This window comes from Urocampus carinirostris, chromosome 7 (assembly GCF_059441175.1).
Source record: "Urocampus carinirostris isolate Australia breed hairy pipefish chromosome 7, RoL_Ucar_1.0, whole genome shotgun sequence".
NCBI lineage: Eukaryota > Metazoa > Chordata > Actinopteri > Syngnathiformes > Syngnathidae > Urocampus > Urocampus carinirostris.
Window position 1 is genome coordinate 3691628 of NC_142355.1, and position 18858 is coordinate 3710485.

Consider the following 18858-nt stretch of genomic DNA (forward strand, 5'->3'; position numbering starts at 1 on the left):
AACCAGGAATATAATTGAGTCCATTTTGGCAGAAAAGTCCTTTTCTTGCTAGGAGTATTCTTTTGTTTATCTTTCGTTGAATCGTTCGCTTCAAAACACCTTGCCTTCGCTGTCTTCTGAAGTTTTTTCGTGCCGGAATTATCGCCGTTGTTACTACTTTCTGTATTATGTTTCGAGTTATTATCGACAGTAAAGAAATTACCAATTTTTTGTTGATTTGCACCTAATACCAACTGTTTTTTTGGAGGCATACTTCTCTTTTACTCGACAACCACCAAAACAATGATGTATTGAAGCAACGAGATCCCGTTTGCCGAGATCGGCGCGAGACCAAAACAACAATGGCGGATCTGCCTGAGGAAAAGTTTGGAGTGCGGTAAATCTTTGTTTAAAAAAAAAGTCATCGGTTAATAATGACAATTTGGTGTCAAAAAAGTTGCGTCCCGGGGACGCACATTGATTTGACACTATGCGTCCCCAGCAAAAATGATGCGTCTAGGACGCGGGCAAACCAGAACACTGCACCCAGAAACATTATCCCCACTGTCAAACATGGTGCTGGCGGCATCATGCTCTGGCGTTGCTTTTATTCAGCAGGGACTGAGAATAGTTAATGGAGAAGATGAATAGAGCAAAATACAGGGCAATTCTGAGAGAGAACTGGTTAGCCTGCAAGAGACCCGAGAATGGGGCGCAGGTTCACCTTCTAACAGGACAACCTAACAATTTAAAGGTGTTAGAAAGGCCAGGCCAAAGTCCAGACTTCTGAGCATTTGTGTAAAGATCTGAAAAGTGCTGTGCACAAATGATCAACATCAGACCTTAAGGAAATTGAGCTGTTTTGTAATGAAGAATGAGCTAATATTTCACTGGTTTCATTCAATGCAAAATCAAGAAAATAATTCGAATCATGTAATATGTGAATCTTTTATATATAAATATAAAGAATTATATAAAAATCCCAAGTGAGTGATTAACATACGACAGTAAAAGTCAATAAAATACAGAATTTACAGCAGATAAGTATATAACGGATTAAACAATATGTGGAGAGTCAACTTCTGTCTTCACAGCACAATCTTGAAGGAACTGCAAAGAAGTTTTTTTTATTTTAACAAGTAAGCTGTTGTTGAAGGCAATTCGATTACCAATCTCACCTGACAAAATCTGGAGACCTTGAAATGACATGCTGAAATTCTGAGAGGTTCACAGTTCCATCCTTGTCGATGTCCGACTCATCAAGAATCTAAAAGCATTAAGAAAAAACTACTGTTCTGACCAATGTTCCTTGTAATTTTCCTTACGGGTCTGAGCGTTCACACAAAATCGGTGAGCAACGCTTGAAACAACAGTGAGCAACAGCAATCCCAAGTGTGGCAACTAAGTCATTATCATACATGTCCAAAACTTGACATCACGTTACATTTTGCTGAGTTTCCGGCAATGCAAAAAATGTTTTCACTTTTGAATGAATTGACTCATGTATTATTGCAAAGGTTTTACGGTCTACAAACATCATCTGTTTTTACAAAAAAATTTTCACAAGATTTTCATTTCTATTTTTTCCTGGTATCTTTTGTCGCATAATACTAACATTTCTGGGGGCTTCTGTAGTAAGATACAGAACTGTACATTTTTTAGTGGAAGTACAATGTTGGCAAAAAGATTGACTTGGTATAATTGGAAATTATTTGAATGCAACACAAACTTTTTCTTCTTTTTCTCTGTTTTTTTCTATTTTTTTAATTCCTTAAAAAAAAATCTCATTGTGTTTATTTTTTCCTAGCTGTTCCTTTTTTTCTTTTTGTTCTCTATTTACCTTTTTTCCTTTGTTTCTTTCTTTTCTTTTTTTTCTAGCTCTTTTCTGAATGTTTCCTTCTTTTTTCTCTTCCTTTTGTTTCTTTTTTCTCAGCTTTTCACTACTTTTTCATTTTGGTATTTTTTTCTTTTTTGTTCTATTCCCCCTTCCTTTAAGTCATTTTGTGCATAATTTTACATAATATTCGGTCATATAGGGGTGAAAGAAGCAAAAACAACCTGAAGAGCCGTTTCGGACCCGAAAGAGCCGGTTCCTTTTAGTGAGCCGAGCCGAAGAAGCCGGTACCCCGACAAACTCTACTTTACTCAACTTCGTTCTCCTTCTAGTCAACTTCAAAATACCATATTTAGGACACAACGTCAGGGGAACCCGTGTATTTCTACCTTCATGCACTGTAACTTTGACTTAATTCGCTTCTTAATTAGGAATTTCGAGCCCTGATTTTTGTGAGCTGGCTAGATTTTCTTGTACTCGGAAAAGCTCTGGGTAGTGCGCAATTGCGCACACACGCAGCTTAGAGGGAACATTGTTTCTGACAAACGTATCCACTTTTTGCATCAACGTTGCAGGAAATCACCCACATTGTTGATGAGTTGTCTCATCTCCTCAGAAGTTAGCCTAGTATCATCAGTCTCTCCAGTCAGGCAGTTGACAAGCTTTTCCAGATCACCACAGTCGAGCGTTCCATCGTCATCAAAGTCTAAAAATGTGAATAACTGTCAATTATAATGATTGTGGTTCACGATAAGTAGTGACATACTGTTCTCCTTTTACCAAATATACGGAAGGCATAGTGGGATTTGATTTCCATTGTAGCCGAGTCACTGAAGGCACTCAGAAGATCTAGAAAGTCCTCAAAAGTGAGGCTTCCATCCTTTGGTTCAGATGTTGAAAAAACATGGCAGATTCTCGTTCTGAAGGGGTTGGACTGAAACAGCAAGAAGTACAAAGGTCAGTGTAGTAAGTTGATAAGGGACACTGCGTAATATTTGACCAATTGATGATAGGAATGGGACAAATGATCGATTCCTGTATGTATTATGATTTTATTTTTTGTAGTTTTTAAAATGTTCCTGGAATTGTTTTTTTGTAGCGTCATATCCGGTACGTAAAAATGCGGGAAAGGAAAACGAAAGTAGAAAATAGAGGATGAAAGCAAGCAACGACGGCTAAGGGTGGGCCGATACATTTTAAAACCAAAGTGGTCCAAATTGTCCCTAGGTGTGAATGAGCGAGCAAATTGTCTGTCCTTGTGTTCCCTGCGACTGGCTGGCAACCAGTTCAGGGTGTCCCCTGCCCACTGCTCGAAGATAACTGGGATGGGCTCCAGCACCCCCGCGACCCTACTGAGGATAAGCCGTGCAGATAATGGATGGATGATAGCTTTATGGGCAGCACGGCGGCGCAGTGGTTAGCACGTGTGCGTCACAGTTCTGAGGTTATGAGATCGAACCTCCTGTGTGGAGTTTGCATGTTCTCCCCGTGCTTGCGTGGGTTTCCTCCGGGCACTCCGATTTCCTCCCACATTCCAAAAACATGCATGTTAGGTTAATTGGCCAGTCCAAACTGTCCGTAGGTGTGAATGAGCGAGCGAATTGTCAGTCCCTGTGTGCCCTGAGACCAGTTCAGGGTGTCCCCTGCCCACTGCCCAAAGACTGCTAGGATGGGCTCCAGCACCCCCGCGACCCTACTGAGGATAAGCCGTGCAGATAATGGATGGATGATAGCTTTATGGGCAGCACGGCGGAGCAGTGGTTAGCACGTGTGCGTCACAGTTCTGAGGTTATGAGATCGAACCTCCTGTGTGGAGTTTGCATGTTCTCCCCGTGCTTGCGTGGGTTTCCTCCGGGCACTCCGATTTCCTCCCACATTCCAAAAACATGCATGTTAGGTTAATTGGCCAGTCCAAATTGTCCCTAGGTGTGAATGAGCGAGCGAATTGTCTGTCCCTGTGTGCCCTGAGACCAGTTCAGGGTGTCCACTGCCCAAAGACGGCTAGGATGGGCTCCAGCACCCCCGCGACCCTACTGAGGATAAGCCGTGCAAATAATGGATGGATGATAGCTTTATGGGCAGCATGGCGGTGAAGTGGTTAGCGCGTGTGCGTCACAGTTCTGAGATAATGAGATCGAACCTTCTGTGTGGAGTTTGCATGTTCTCCCCGTGCTTGCTTGGGTTTCCTCCGGGCACTCAGATTTCCTCCCACATTCCAAAAACATGCATGTTAGGTTAATTGGCCGGTCCAAATTGTCCCTAGGTGTGAATGAGCGAGCGAATTGTCTGTCCCTGTGTGCCCTGCGACTGGCTGGCAACCCGTTCAGGGTGTCCCCTGCCCACTGCCCGAAGATAGCTGAGATGGGCTCCAACACCCCCGCGACACTACTGAGGATAAGCGGTGCAGATAATGGATGGATGGATCATAGCTTTATGTGTTTTTGCGTAGTAATCAGATCAATGTTTTGGTTTTTTTAACTGAATGAAAGTTTATTGTACCAGTAAGGGGCACTAAATAGAATACACTGTCCCTTTAATTAATTGTAGTTGTTTTTTTTTACCTTAAGTTCTGGGAGGGTGAGGATTTTCTCCATGGCCACTCTGACGTTTGGAAGGTCTTTCTCATCTTTCGTGAGCAGCTCAGTGAATCTTTTATGCGCTCTGTTAATTCACCACACAATAGTATTGTGTTGCATGCATTTTCCGATTGTTGTGCAAATGTTTACTTACAAAAGAATTTCTTGTTTTGTTAGAAACGTCAACTCCTGAAAGTAGAATGGTAAAAAAAAACCAACTCATTTATTTGAATCCTTCGTAATCATTTCAAGACCATTTTGAAGTAAACTTTTTGAGACGTTCTGTTGGAGCACAGGTGTCAAACGGGCGGTGTTGTGGCAAATACACTTGCATTTGCACTTGCACACATGTAGAAACTTAGGAGGACTTGCTTGTGGGTAAAAGGTCGCGTAACCTTGAAGATACCGTTGCCAGACGGCGTGCAAGGAACAGTCACGTACTCATTCGGGATACGGGACCGCCTTTTGGGGTGTATTCGATCAAGCGTAAACGTCACTACTGCTTTAAAACCATTGTCTTGTAAACAGCTCGCTGAGAGAACCTTCGTTGCAATAAAGGTCTCTTCCTCCAACGCTGGCTTCTGTTTATCTGTTCCCTTATCTTACTTATCTATCGAACCGACAAATTCTCCAATGTTGAATTCCTCAACAAATCAATGGCGCCCAACGTGATGATCTGGCAAATAGATAAACGGAAAAGGGAAAGGACTTCTCAATGGAATGGTCTGGAACGGGCGACTGAGGTAAGGAATGTTTTTTTCTCTTCCTTATTTCAGTTTGCTCGTCGAGGTCGTGGGAAGTACGGGAGCCACTGTTGGAGCTAAATTATGAGAAAACGTGCACGTGGATTTCCGTCTTAAAGTCTGGCCCCCAAGTTAGGACGGATGAGATATGTAAACTGAGTTGAGATTTTTTGTCCGAACGGGAATTATGAGCTCAGATAATCCTGTTTTTATGGGACTGGCTGCGTGTAAAACATAACAAGGCTAATTTTATCTGGATAAAAGATGGGCAGCGGCGTCAGGTTTTTTATATTTATGATTGTCTTGAGATCTGTGTAAAGCTGTGATAAGACGTCGTCATTGGCTAGTGACAGTTCAAAATAGACGATTTATATATTGTTAATACGGGAAATATTTATTTGTTTCCCTAGTGGATTTATGATTTGGGAGTCCGACATGTGACCTTGCATTTAACAAGAAGTGTGGTGCATGAAAGATCGCCATTTTCTAATATCTGATTTTATTAGACCGACGCTAAAAAATGAGCAGTAATCGATGTTTTATTATTAAAATACTTTCGCATAGAACAGGCGATACAAAGAATGTGTGGGAATTGATGACATGTTTTGGTGTGGGAGATGTCTCATTCGGGAATGTTGGTGTGTGCCAGCTAGCGAGAATTGTGCGTGTGTCTTTCTGTCTGTGGATGTGTGTTCTCCCCCGCCCGGCTAGCTCAGTCGGTAGAGCATGAGACTCTTAATCTCAGGGTCGTGGGCTTCGCTGAGTGATTTTTATTTCAATGGCAGATAACATCGCTTGCTTAAATATGAATTCTCTTTATTTAAATAATAATTGTCATTAAAAAAAATGTTACCAATGAGCAAACGTTACTGCTTTTATATTTAATATTAAAAAGAGGTAATTATATAATAAAATAAATACAAGTAAAAGTGTCCTAAACGTTTGTTAAAGACCCTTTTGAAATGTAATATTTATTTGGCTGTTTATGCAAATTATATTCTGTATTTTTGTAAAAAAGGAAATAAAATATCTTATTTTGTACGCGGGTGATTTATACGACGCTGTGCGGAGGAGAACCTTTGATGTTTTTGTCTTTTCTGTTTTTCTTTTGTTTGGCGTTGGGTGTGGAGTTATGGATGCATGGATGAATGATGGAGTGACTGCTTCTTGGTTTTTGTGGGTTATTAGCGCAAACCGTTGGTTCTTTTTGTCTTTTTTGTTTTTTGTTTTTTACCCCCCTCCTTACCCCCACCACTCTGTCTATCTCCGTGTGAGTTGAGCTCGACCGTGTGTATTGTTTTCCCTTTACTTTATGTAACGTTATGTTAAGTGGTGTCATAAAAATAAAAAAAATGGAGGGATTACTTAATTCGTCAAGTCAAGTGCTCCGTTTGCGTGTGGCCTTTTGGTTTGTGAGATCTTGTTCCGATAAACGTAATAAGTATAGTTTGGGTAAATTGAGGACAATTTGGCAAGCTTTTTCAAAATACAATGAAGAGCAGATTACTTGATCTTGAGGAAGACCATGAAAAATTTAAGAATTTAATTGCTAAGGTGATGTCTTCATTCGTTCATTCAGTCATTTAACCTAGACTAAACATCCGAGTTTGTAAACATGACCGATTTAACAGGATTCAGAAGTCAGACGATCGTTGAAAAGGGCTGAAGATGGACAGAAAAACGAGCAAACAACAAACAAAGACGTTCACTCATCCGTTGTCTGCGCCCTTGTCTACAGAAGGGTCGTGGGGACACTGGAGCACATCCAGGCTGTCCTCATACAGTGCTGATTGCAGCCAGTTACGAGGAGAAAGAGGTAGACAGCTGAGCACCAAGGTCAGTTTGGTACTGATAAGCTCACGAAAACATTCCGGCGGCAGACTGCGAGTGAACGTCACAAGGGACTGAGCCAGACGGCCAAGGCCGTCGACAGGGCGGTGATAACAACACAAGTCTGCTTTGAATCACGCTAGAATCTTGTTGATTGACGTAGTGTTTACAAATCTGAGGAATATTGATACGTTTGGATTGTGAATTATTTTATTTTTAACACAGAAATACTGCTAAAATTGTATTTTGAATCTGCTTTCCAGGAAATCGGTGATTGTGTCTCCAGAGGCATGGAGAATAGGTAACAGGGAAATACCTTTGACTTTATATCAGATAAATTTGTTTGTTCAAAAGGTCGTGAAGGGCATCTTACAAAAACTACACATTAAACAATGGTTCCATGGGTGAATTAGGTACAACCCACTACAGTACTTTCATTTATAGATAAACTCTTCTGCCATAACAAAGACATTAGAGGTATGTTCTAATGAGTTACTTTTCATTTGGTCATGATACAATTATTTGTTCATGAAATTTGAACTCTTCAACATGATTTATGTGTTAACTTAGTAATCACATGAGTTAGATATGATGGTATTCTCAGTGATAGTTTTTAAAAGCAAAGGTAGTCCAATGTTTTTTAATGTGACTGATTTTGAGTTGACTTAAACTGTAATTTTCTATGGGATAGTTCGAACTACATTGAAAATTGATGCTGTTGTTTTGTCTATTTCTTTGTCATCTGAATGCATTGAAAGTACTTAAAAACACGGAAAACCCATGAGCTCCGGGGGGGACTTCGCCCCACTAGTCCCCCCACCGGGGCACTGCCCTGGACCCAGTTGGGGGCCCGCGCCCCCCAGACCCTCACCTCATTTTCAGATAATTTCACTTTGGTCAAATCATATCCCTGTAACAGGCAGACCAGCACCGCATCTGGGCCACTTGAGCAACTACAAAACACTACAAACTGAACTGAGAGACTGAATGTGACAATTGACGGCTGTCATCTACTAGCTGGTTAAGAGACAGGAGTCCAAGGTCGAACAACCATTTGAAAAGACGTCCCAGGGGATCTCGTGTACATCAAGGTCGACGAAAGAGGAACCATCCGAGGCGTGAGGGACCGTACACCGTCGTGAGGGCAACGCTGGCCGCAGTCCAGGTCGAGGGCTCACGCTGCCACCCGGGGGTCATCATTAATTGATTTTTGGAAAAAAAATAATATTTAAGTGCGAAAAAATTAAAATTAATTTTTTTTTGCGGCAAGGCCAATTGATGGGTATTTATTGGATTTCTAGCCATTAATTGGTAATTTAATGGTGTGCTAGCCGTGTCAATATGGTCGAACAAACTGGTCCTTTAATCTTTACTTTTAGTACAAAAAATATCTTCTGAGTTATTGGTGATCACATCAGCTACCGTCATGTTGGGGCTTGTTTTATAATTATAATTTGTCGATTCCTCCTAAATTAATATGCGAATTGACGGAACACTAACTGAGGTTAGATGAACAGTGAATGATAGAACATTCACGCCAACATTATCATGCGCAGTAAGACACCTTAGTAATGAGAGGTTTTGCTATTTATTACACATTCATTTATGAACAAAATGTGTACAACATAGAAACATCGGATATAGTGAAAATGTTAGAGATTTTCATTAGATGAAACGATGTGGGAAACAAATTCGCTGTCCCAGAAGCGGTTGTTAGAAAACAAAAAAAGTTGGGCTTTTAGGCAATTTGTTGACAAGGTTGAATTTCATTTCTCATAAAAAGCTGGGCCTTATAATGGGGGAAACACGGTAGCTTACGCGTATACATGCACTGTCCCGATTGTGCGTGTATGTGCCCTTGACCGCATGCGGGATGCTCGCGCGGCGGGAGGATTTGCACGTTTGTTGGCGCAGTCGACTAGCAGGGGGCCCGAATGGTTTCGCAGTTGGTGGGTCGCGGGCTCGCAATGGTTGCTAATTATTTGAATTTTGCAGTGGATGGATTTGTGAATTTGGGCAACCATTCCATTGATTTTTCGCAGTTGGTGGCATTGATTTTTCACCAATCATTTATTGCTGACCCCTGCTGCCACCGTCAACGAGACCAAGCAAGATCAACAGGACAGTAACGTTCAAATTAGGAAAACAAGATGTGGGTGACAAAGATGTGTGTGATAATAAATTGTCTGATATGGTTGTTACTAGGAGCAGAGCTCGAGAAATCGCAGCGGCGAATGGAAATTGCGGTTCCGAAAGTGCAACCGGAGATCCAAAAAGCGACGCTGCAGACCATGACGCATCCTAGAGACAGCGGCCCGGTTAAGTGTGACACTACTGTATAACATGCCAAAACGGTTGAGGATTTGGAAAGTACAAGTACATTTTACCTCATGAAGGGCTCACTGGCCCTGAGGTAGATAAGCTCTAAAGTACCAAAATCAAAAACATTACAGGAAAAAAGAAAAATGTGAGATGTGACGAAAATGTGTAAAATATAATTTTTAGAATATGGTTTCATAAGAGACATGCACTCGAAATTTTTTAAAGGGACAGTGTGTATAAATTGAACGCAAGAAGTCTTTGCACTGAGGAGTGCAACCAAAATAAAAGTGCTTAACAGGATAACTAAGGGGGGTCACAGTACCCACATAAGCACTATTTTTCACTGCCTCTATGTGATGCTCATGTTATGTTATGGAAAACTCCAGTAACTCCAGTTTACAATCGCGTAGTCACACCAGCAGTACCTGTTTTGGATATAAATTGCTAAAAATACTTTATAAAAAAGCTAATTAAACGATTTAGGTTCACTATCAAGACATTTCTAATAAAAACTCGCAGGAAAGAACCTTAATTGAGAACGAAAAGGCTCTCTTCAATGAATTGGAGGAAAAAAGCCGTTTTGTCCAATGAAAAAGACGGACTTAACCAATTACCAACAACGATGACGTAATCTCGAAGCGACGAGATCTCGTTAGCTAAGATCGGCGTGCAGAAAAATAAAATCTCATACAGCAAAACCAAGAATCTTTGTTAAAGAGGAATTAAATGATAATGAAAATTTACAGGAAATGGTTGCGTCCCCAACATAGATGATGCGTCTGGGACACAGGAACAGGGTGAACTGTGAACACTGAGTGTATACTAGATAATTATACAGAATAGTTTAAAAAGAAAGAATGTTTAAGTAACAAAACTATTCATCTCTCGTTGAATATGCGAATGTAAAAAGGGTAAGAACTTTTAAGACGTGTAGTTTTGCTAGAGCAGAGGCGAGTAAAACAAAGAAGACTGGAAACCGTCCATAATTTTAGTGTCCATCTTTTCGTTGGTTATAAACGGACATATTCAAAAGAGGCGTAATACATAAAAAGGTTGTAGATAGATTACCAGTGGTATGAATGATTTCGAATTATCAAAAATTGAAAGAAGTTTTGAAAGCGACGATATAGTATCACAGGGAAGAAAATTGGAAACTAGAAATCATTAATAACGTAGCTGAAGCTATTCCAGTCACTGAATGAAATATTTCTTTTACAAAGAAAAGAAAAAGAAAAACAAAGGGAACTAAGACAATTGAGTAAAAACGAAGATTGTTGCGCGGAATAAAAGATTAAGATAGTAATATAAAATAAATACGATTCAACAAGGTAATTCATAAGTGACAAGTAGGTATTGCTTTATATCGAATCAACAATAAGAGATTATGATTACAAAGGTATGAAAAACAGCACATTATGTAGTGTTTTTGGAGTTCCTCGGGGTATTGGAAGGCACTACATATATGCGCATCATTTATGATAAGAAGGAATATAACTTTACGGACATAGTTACAAAACGGGTTCACACATTGTAACTGACAATTAAATTTGGCATGACACTCCATCTTCAAAGTTAGGTAAAGGAACGGAAAAGATAAGGTTATAGTTATAATTAATACAATATGTACACAAGAATGTGCATTTAAAATGTTACATACAGTTGAGGTCTGTGTAAATATGCATTTGGTGAAAAATAGTCATCGTAGTGCAAAAAAGTTGTCAGCATTGTGCAAAACATATAACAGTGTTTTATAGATAAGCTATAAAAATAAAAGTAAATTATTAAAAGGATCAATATCTAATTGAAGGCAAATAAACATAGACATAACAAGTTGTTTTGCTTTAGAATAAGAAGATACGTACCACGCAATACATAAAATTTTATTATAGAAAAAGATGCTGAGCACAGGGGTGAACGATTTAATCAGATAGATAGATAGATAGATAGATACTTTATTCATCCCCTGAGGGAAATTCACATTTCCAGCAGCATCCCTGAGCTGAGAACAGTAAAATAATAAAGCCAAAAGAATACAATATACGAAAACCCAATGTGACGTGCAAATGCCCACTTTAGCATGTTATATAGAGTTACTAAATAGTGCTACACAGAACACATAATGCAGTAAGATTCGGTAATGTCCAATGAAGGTGGTGTTGTTTAATGTACGTATTTTTGCGAGTTGGAAATCATATCCATAGGATAGAAAGTAATCCAAGTGTTGCAAGGCACTGATAAAGTAAGCAAAATAAAATAAATAAACAAATAAATAAATCACAAAGGTAGCGAAAATAACACGGAAGCTGCTGGAGCAGCTGCCATTCGTGACGGCGCCGGAAGTCACATTATCAGATACATTTTTCCACAATTGGGTCAGAATTAAACCTCTAGGGTTTAATCCAGCCATTCATGTGCAGTAAACCAAAATAGAACAAGAGATGAGATGGCAAAAGATTACAATAATTTAAATCCTACTACAGAAATTTTATGAAATTACTAGAAAACGGAATATAGAGCTTGAAAAATGGGACATAGTATATGGTACGGCTATAATTCTAAAAAGACCAACTACAGAAATTCTGCAAGAATACTGCTACAAAACTACAACAGCATTAATACTAGCGCTACTAAAGAAATCCTGAAAAAATATAGCCTCAAGTGTACTACAACCAACTTCGAAAATATTACAGAATCTTATTTAGTAAATATTATAAGATACTACTGCAGGAATGGTTGAGCTAAGTGCAGACCGGACCAGAATTCAATCGCGTAACGACCAGTTACTTTATTTAGCAAAATTGTCCAACACCCAGGGACAAAACAAAACAAAAACAGGCTTACAGGCAAACAGGAACTCAAACTTGGAATACTCATAAAACAGGCTTTTACTCAGAACGGGCAAGCCCTTAAGAAGGACACATGCAAATTAGACGGTCGCCACAGCGACCATGCTGGACATGACAGAAATACTAAATACGTTAACAACTACAATAACACAGTTGTACCTCTACTTATACGTTTAATTGGTTCTAGCAGTAAATATGAAATGATGAAACTATTGTAAATCGAAACACATTATCAATTTGAATCAATTGGATTGAAACGGGATTAGTCCGTTCCGAAAGCAAACGAACCTTGTTGAGTCAACTGCAATTGCCCTGAAGGTATGCTGGTGTTCAGTAGGGGTTCGTACGTAAACAAAATCTAAAATTCTATGTTTTAAAACTAACAATATAAATGTTAGAATAGCCAAGCCCAAGTCCAGACATAAATAGTGTTTGTGGAAAGATCTGAAAAATGGTGTACCCAAACGATCACCGTCGTACCTTTGGGAACTGGGGAGCGGTTTTGTAAGGAACAATGGAAAAATAACAAGGAACAAACGCTAATATTTCAGTTTGATGTGCAACCATTACACAAAATAAATAAACAGGAATTAAATATAATGAAATACAACATCATAATTGTAAATGAGAAAAATTGGATGTGTCCCCAGGCTGTGACGACAAAAGTTTGACCACCATTGACTTAAAACAATTGTTTTTGGGACGATAGACTGGTGGTTAATTGCGCTTTTAATGACTGATTTTTTTTTTTAGGTTCTTTTAAGAAGCAGGATGTTAGAAAAATTTTAAGCTGATTGCAGGCGATGATGAAATAGGTTGGTAAATTCTCTATAGAGCGTGACGTCTCGTTTGGTTTCATGTTATAGTCGTCATAGTTCCATTTCACTCCATTTAGTTATTAGTATTGATACGACGACACACACACACACACACACACACACACACTGCTGTCGTCTTAATAAAACTGAATCGACTCTGCACCGCACAACACAGTGGCCACGATCACACTCTCAGTCCACTCTTGGCGCCCATTCTCAGTCATCCCTCTCCTCAAAGCGCCCTAAACGTGCAACCAGTCGGAGTGCCGACGGACTACCAGAAACCAAATATGTTAACGACAGTACAGACTAAAGTTAATAATATACTAAATAATAATACTAAATAATACTAATAGGCTAAATCTTAATGTGACGATACAGGCGAGAAGGGTACTGACACACCAAAGTCCAGAAAAACCTACACCCACGGCGGCAGCACTAAAGAGCGAGGCTACAACGCCGACAGCCAAAAAATGAGTGCACGGCCAGTACGTAAAATTCGGGAAATTGTGTAGAAAACCGTAACCCTAACTCGGTAGTTGTGTAGGCGCATGGTCTCAATGTGCACTGACTTAATTTGACTAAACAACTTAAATTTTTGTGGGCCATTTGTCTTGTCATATGTTTTATGTTTGTTCAATGTTGTAAACGTTTGTATTCTTTCCTGTATTCTCTTTTTTCTTTGTCTTATGTTTGTCTTGCGCTCGCGTTTAAGCGGCCCACGTAACTGAAAAGGAAAAATAGAAAAATACGAAGGAAAATTGCCGCGGACGAGAGCGCGTGCGTTTTTAACAAAGAAGAAAAAGGATGCGAATTTAAGTGCACAATGCAACGACAGAAACGTTTTAATATCAACAGTAAGACCGTTTAAAAATGTTGTTTTTGGGTGGAACCGAGAGCACATCGCGTCAGGAATCGAAAATGTTCGTTTTTTGGGAAATCAGTGTTTGATGCTAAGGGTGTACAACATAACGCATAGGGGCCTAAGGGGTTCCAATAAATATTTTTTACGGTCCAAATTTTTTCTGTTTTTTTCAATTGGAAAACTATAAATTTAGGAGTGGTAAGTTTAGAAAAATTATGTTGAGTTATTTCAGATTCATAGAGTTAATGCCAGAACCACACCATAGAAAGATGGAATAGTGACAGAAAATGAATACAAATGTTTCGTTTTCAGTTAAAAATTGGAAAATAAATGGAATGTGAAGATGAGGAAAAATCCAATTGAGTGAATTAGATAGAGTAATTTGAAAATGAAAAGCATTGTTGTACGAGAATAGTGAAAAAGCGTGAGTAAATACTTTTATTTTCATTGAATATGGAGGAAATATTCATTGAATGGAATACAAATGAGTAAGATGAATCGTTGTAGATCAATGCACGTCGTTTTCAAATTAAGTAGGTGAAGCTAAAATAGTAGATTTAATTGGTTTGGAAAAACGAAATAAATAAATTGAAAGATTAAGTGAGATGGTTATATGTCAATTTCCCATTAAACTAGTGGGCTAAAAAGCATGTGTTAGAGGGCGTAGGAGAAGGGAAAGTTATGTGGAAAATGGATTGTTGGCAGAGCAAGTAAGGAAGTTACAAATACAGAAAGATAAAAGTTAGTAAAAGGAAAAAATAAAAAAGGGGGAAAAGGTAATTGAATGAAATATCTTTGTTGACAATTGGCCGGAGTAAAGAAAGCATATGTATGTGGACGGGTATGGCTAAATAACATCGGACAACCGAGAGTAATTCCAGAGTAATTTGTAGCTAGCAATGAAATGAAGTCTGGATTAGAATCGATATTTATCTGGATAACTCAGAATAAGAACGCAAAATGGATTAACTACATTTATTACAACCAACAACGTTTATTAATTACATTAACGAGGCCTTAAGTGCAGTAGGAGAGCAATTACATGAGACATCTAGGATGGCCTGGCAGAATCATCAGGCCCTCGATTTTCTCTTAGCCAGTAAAGGAGCCGTGTGTCATATGATAAAGGAGGAAGGCTGTACGTATATACCTTTAAATACATCCGAAGCAGGAAGCTTCACAAAAGCACTGTCAAAGATTCGTGAGTTGAGCAATGAAGTGACAGTAAATACTGAGAAGAACAGTATCTCTTTTGATTGGTTCTCGTATACATTTGGGTACTGGGGTAGTATGTTAGCGAAGGGGGGGAATTTTCGTACTAACTATCGTAATAATTATGTATTTGTTGTGTTTCTGTGCCATACCTATTCTTAGAAGAGGAATTCTTAAGACTTTTGGAGAACAAATGACAGTAATAGCTAATACTTGAGTGGCAAGAAGCTCAATGAGCACAGTTAGTGATTAAATATCCAAGCCTATTCCTGAGTGAGGAAGAACAGATGACTCAACTAAATTCAAAACCTTGAATTTTATTTGGCAACGTTAATAGTCAGTCTACATTACATTAAATAATGGAGCATCTGCGGAAAGAGACACAAATGATAATCTACACTAATAACAATATCAAGTAGCACTAGGAATAACAGCAACAAATATATTGGTTTCTAATTGTGATTCTTTTGTTGGTATGTCACACTGCCGGGGAACAAGCTGCTGCCTGGGATGGTCATCGTCGCTTCCGGGTTTTTGGCTGCATGGAAACTGAGCGTGATGCCTGCTGGGATAACACTCACTCCAACATCTGACTTCACGCCACCCGTTGACGAATACGACAGTGCATGGTCTTCAAATTATTCACAGGGGTCAGGCCAAAGGCCGATGTATATGCTGTATCACTATCCAGTCATGCACTCATCTTGAAATGTATCGACGACTGTTACCAAAATTTGTTATCACTTATCAGTTTAATTATTCATTTACCTTTATCACGTACCGATCAACCGTCGACGGTCCACGTGTATAATACAGTATGTACGGATAAAGATAAATGAAGGGGGGGTTAGTGCATGGGTCAGATGTTTGGAGTGTTAGGGGTTTTTTAACAATGAAAGTTAGAGTAATCACAGCAGGCTGACCGCCAGAATTTTATTTTATTTTCGATTCGCGTAAACTCTGTCCTGTATTGATATCTATGATTGGTAATAATTTGCCACTACTCTGTTTTCCTTTTCAATTTTAATTTCCATTCAAAGGAAAAAAAAAAAAAAAGGGGGGATTATGTTGTGGCAAATACACTTGCATTTGCACTTGCACACATGTAGAAACTTAGGAGGACTTGCTTGTGGGTAAAAGGTCGCGTAACCTTGAAGATACCGTTGCCAGACGGCGTGCAAGGAACAGTCACGTACTCATTCGGGATACGGGACCGCCTTTTGGGGTGTATTCGATCAAGCGTAAACGTCACTACTGCTTTAAAACCATTGTCTTGTAAACAGCTCGCTGAGAGAACCTTCGTTGCAATAAAGGTCTCTTCCTCCAACGCTGGCTTCTGTTTATCTGTTCCCTTATCTTACTTATCTATCGAACCGACAAATTCTCCAATGTTGAATTCCTCAACAGATCAGGCCCGCTAAGGGATTGAATCCGGCCCGCGAGACAACACTTAGAGAAGCGCAAGAGAAAAACAAGCTGCAGGTTGAAATATGTCAACTTGATGTCGCCAAAGAGAGGTGCCTCGAACAAAGACACTGTACTTGTATTCATTTCTCTCTCTCTTTCTTTTCCACCCTTTTTCTACCAGTCTCTGTCTCTTTCACTGTGTCTCTTTTTCCCTTCCTTTGTTGCTCTGTTTCTTTCTCTCCCTCTCTCTCTCTCTTTTCCAGCCCTTTTCTCCCACTCTCTGTCCCTGTCTTTCACTCTCTGTCTCTCTCTTTTTTTCTTTCTTTGTTGCTCTTTGTCTCTCAGTGTCTTTTTAACTTCTTTTGCTCTAACTTCCTTTTCTCTCTTTTCTCTTCCTACCCTTTGCGCTTTCTTTTCTCTTTTCTCTCCTTCTGTCTTTCTATTTCTCTTTGGATTTCTTTCTTCCTCTACCTTTCTTTTCCCCCTCTCTATCACTTTTTATCTTTTGTTTCTCCCGCTCTCTTTTTCTTTCTTTGTCCTACCATCTCTCCCTTTCCCTCCCTCTTTCTCTTATTTCTTTATCTCTCTTTTTCTTTCTCTTGAATCTACAAGCACGGCCCCCGACAGAATGTTTGTTCTATCATGTGGCCCCCCCGAGTTAAAATGAGTTTGACACCCCTGTGTTAGCAGGGTTGGGTACGGTTACTTTAACTGGATTACTTTCAATTACTTTTGGATTACTCCAATACTAAATATGCTAATAAAAGACAAAAGAAAGTAAATATGAATAAAATGATGACTCACAACACATGGTTAGCTTTCTCTCCTGGCTTTGATCTCCGGCAAAACTAACATAAAATGCGACAGAACAAAATGAAAATAAATCCAAACAGCTTGCCAACATCATTTTTGTCGTTCCATGTATTCCGTTACTCCCCAAACCTGCACAAAATTTAGTCATTTGATTCAAATTTAGTTTCTTTTGTCTTTTATTAGCATATTTGGTATTGGAGTCATCCAAAAGTCATTGAAAGTAATCCAGTTAAAGTAACCCTACCCAACACTGGGAACAATGTAGATTACTCTGACTCTATGCTAAGCTAAAACACTTGAAGTTGGCTAACGCCGCTACGTGTAACAAGTGTTTAGCAACCGAGCGTCGATCGCACTAAATAAACCATGACAATCTTATGGTTTTAAGGCAAAATTAATAGAATTAATCACTTACTTGATATTCTGAGAGCAAATCCTTCCCAAGTTGACTCGCTGTTGTACCCATCGTGTATCGCACTTACCGACAGTAAACTTTTGACTTGTCAACAATAAACTCCGCGTTGCCGCTTGACTTCCGGTGTTCTGCTTAAAGGGACAGTGTGTATTTTTCAGCGCCTTCTCAGGCTGTCGCACAAGTCAAGTCATTTTTATTTGTATAGCTCTTCATCACAAAGAGTCTCAAAGGGCTTCACAGGTTAATACTCAGACTATTTTTTCAGACTATTATGACATCATCCCCTGATCTGGAACCAACATGAGGGCAAGGAAAAACTCAAAAACCTTAACATGAGGAAAATGAAGAAACCTTGAGAAGGGACCGCACATGGTAAGGCAGTGATGTTAAACTTAGTTTTTTCAGACTTTTCTTAGGGGGAATGGGTCAGTAAAAGAATGTCAACTCCGAAATTTACCTTTGTTTTTTAGAATACAAACTGTCGTATTTTCCCGTACAAAATACAAAATAATCTTACATCATATTTTTTTTCAAACGTGTTTATTTATGTAGTTTAACATGTACATGTGTTTCGTCATATCATATACATTCTTAATTAACATTTTGTTGTGAGATACTGAGTTGCTCGACATGAATGAGGTTTATTATAAAAAAAAGTTCAAAAATTAAGTCGCTTGGACGTTTACTGTAGAAGGAAAAAATACATGCAAATATAATTAAGTAGAATAATACATTTTCTTATTCAAATGATTAATTCATTTTCTGCATTGAATTATTGTTGGTGATATACTGATTAAAGGGATAACCACGAACCTGTCTTTTTTCATTTTCTCCTTTTCTTAACTTCTTTATACAACATCAAATTTCGTAATATAATGCATCAAAGCAAGTGACCCGTTTGAGAACCGGCTCTCTTTCATGAGTTGAGCCGAAAAAGCCGGTTCTCTAAAAAGAGACGGACTTCCTTTCACTACACGATTACCACGGAGTGATGCATGATGGGAAATCCCCAGGCAGCAGACGCATGCGCACAGTAGCATCAAAGCGCTTGCTTCGTTTGCAACGAGAAAAACGATACCGAGATAGAGGCTCCCGCGGCGAACTCGTTTGACTTGATTGATTTGCCGTTTCGTGATAGTTGGTGTATACCGGATGGTACGCATAAATGACAAATTTGCGTTTTTCCGTACAGATTTTC

General features: G+C 39.1%; 1 protein-coding gene across 1 annotated transcript; it reads right to left on the minus strand.

Annotated features, from left to right (window-relative positions):
• Nucleotides 1-392: 392 nt before the first annotated feature.
• On the minus strand, nucleotides 393-17795 carry cib1 (calcium and integrin binding 1 (calmyrin)). Its single transcript, XM_088339553.1, has 7 exons — nucleotides 17661-17795; nucleotides 4544-4578; nucleotides 4375-4474; nucleotides 2594-2747; nucleotides 2401-2519; nucleotides 1158-1246; nucleotides 393-1089 (listed from the first exon to the last, which is right to left on the minus strand). Exons 1-7 carry the CDS (start codon nucleotides 17709-17711, stop codon nucleotides 1068-1070), a joined length of 570 nt encoding a protein of 189 aa, XP_088195679.1. The 5' UTR covers nucleotides 17712-17795; the 3' UTR covers nucleotides 393-1067.
• Between the last annotated feature and the right edge of the window lie 1063 nt (nucleotides 17796-18858).

What these genes read in the sequence shown, in the direction of transcription:
- cib1 (XM_088339553.1), bottom strand. Translation starts at nt 17,711, where the DNA reads ATGGGTACAACAGCGAGTCAACTTGGGAAGGATTTGCTCTCAGAATAT. An exon ending in ACAAAACAAGAAATTCTTTT is followed by an intron (nt 4,475 to 4,543) that starts GTAAGTAAACAT and finishes GTGAATTAACAG; the next exon opens with AGCGCATAAAAGATTCACTG. An exon ending in AGGTCTCCAGATTTTGTCAG is followed by an intron (nt 1,090 to 1,157) that starts GTGAGATTGGTA and finishes ACTTCTTTGCAG; the next exon opens with TTCCTTCAAGATTGTGCTGT.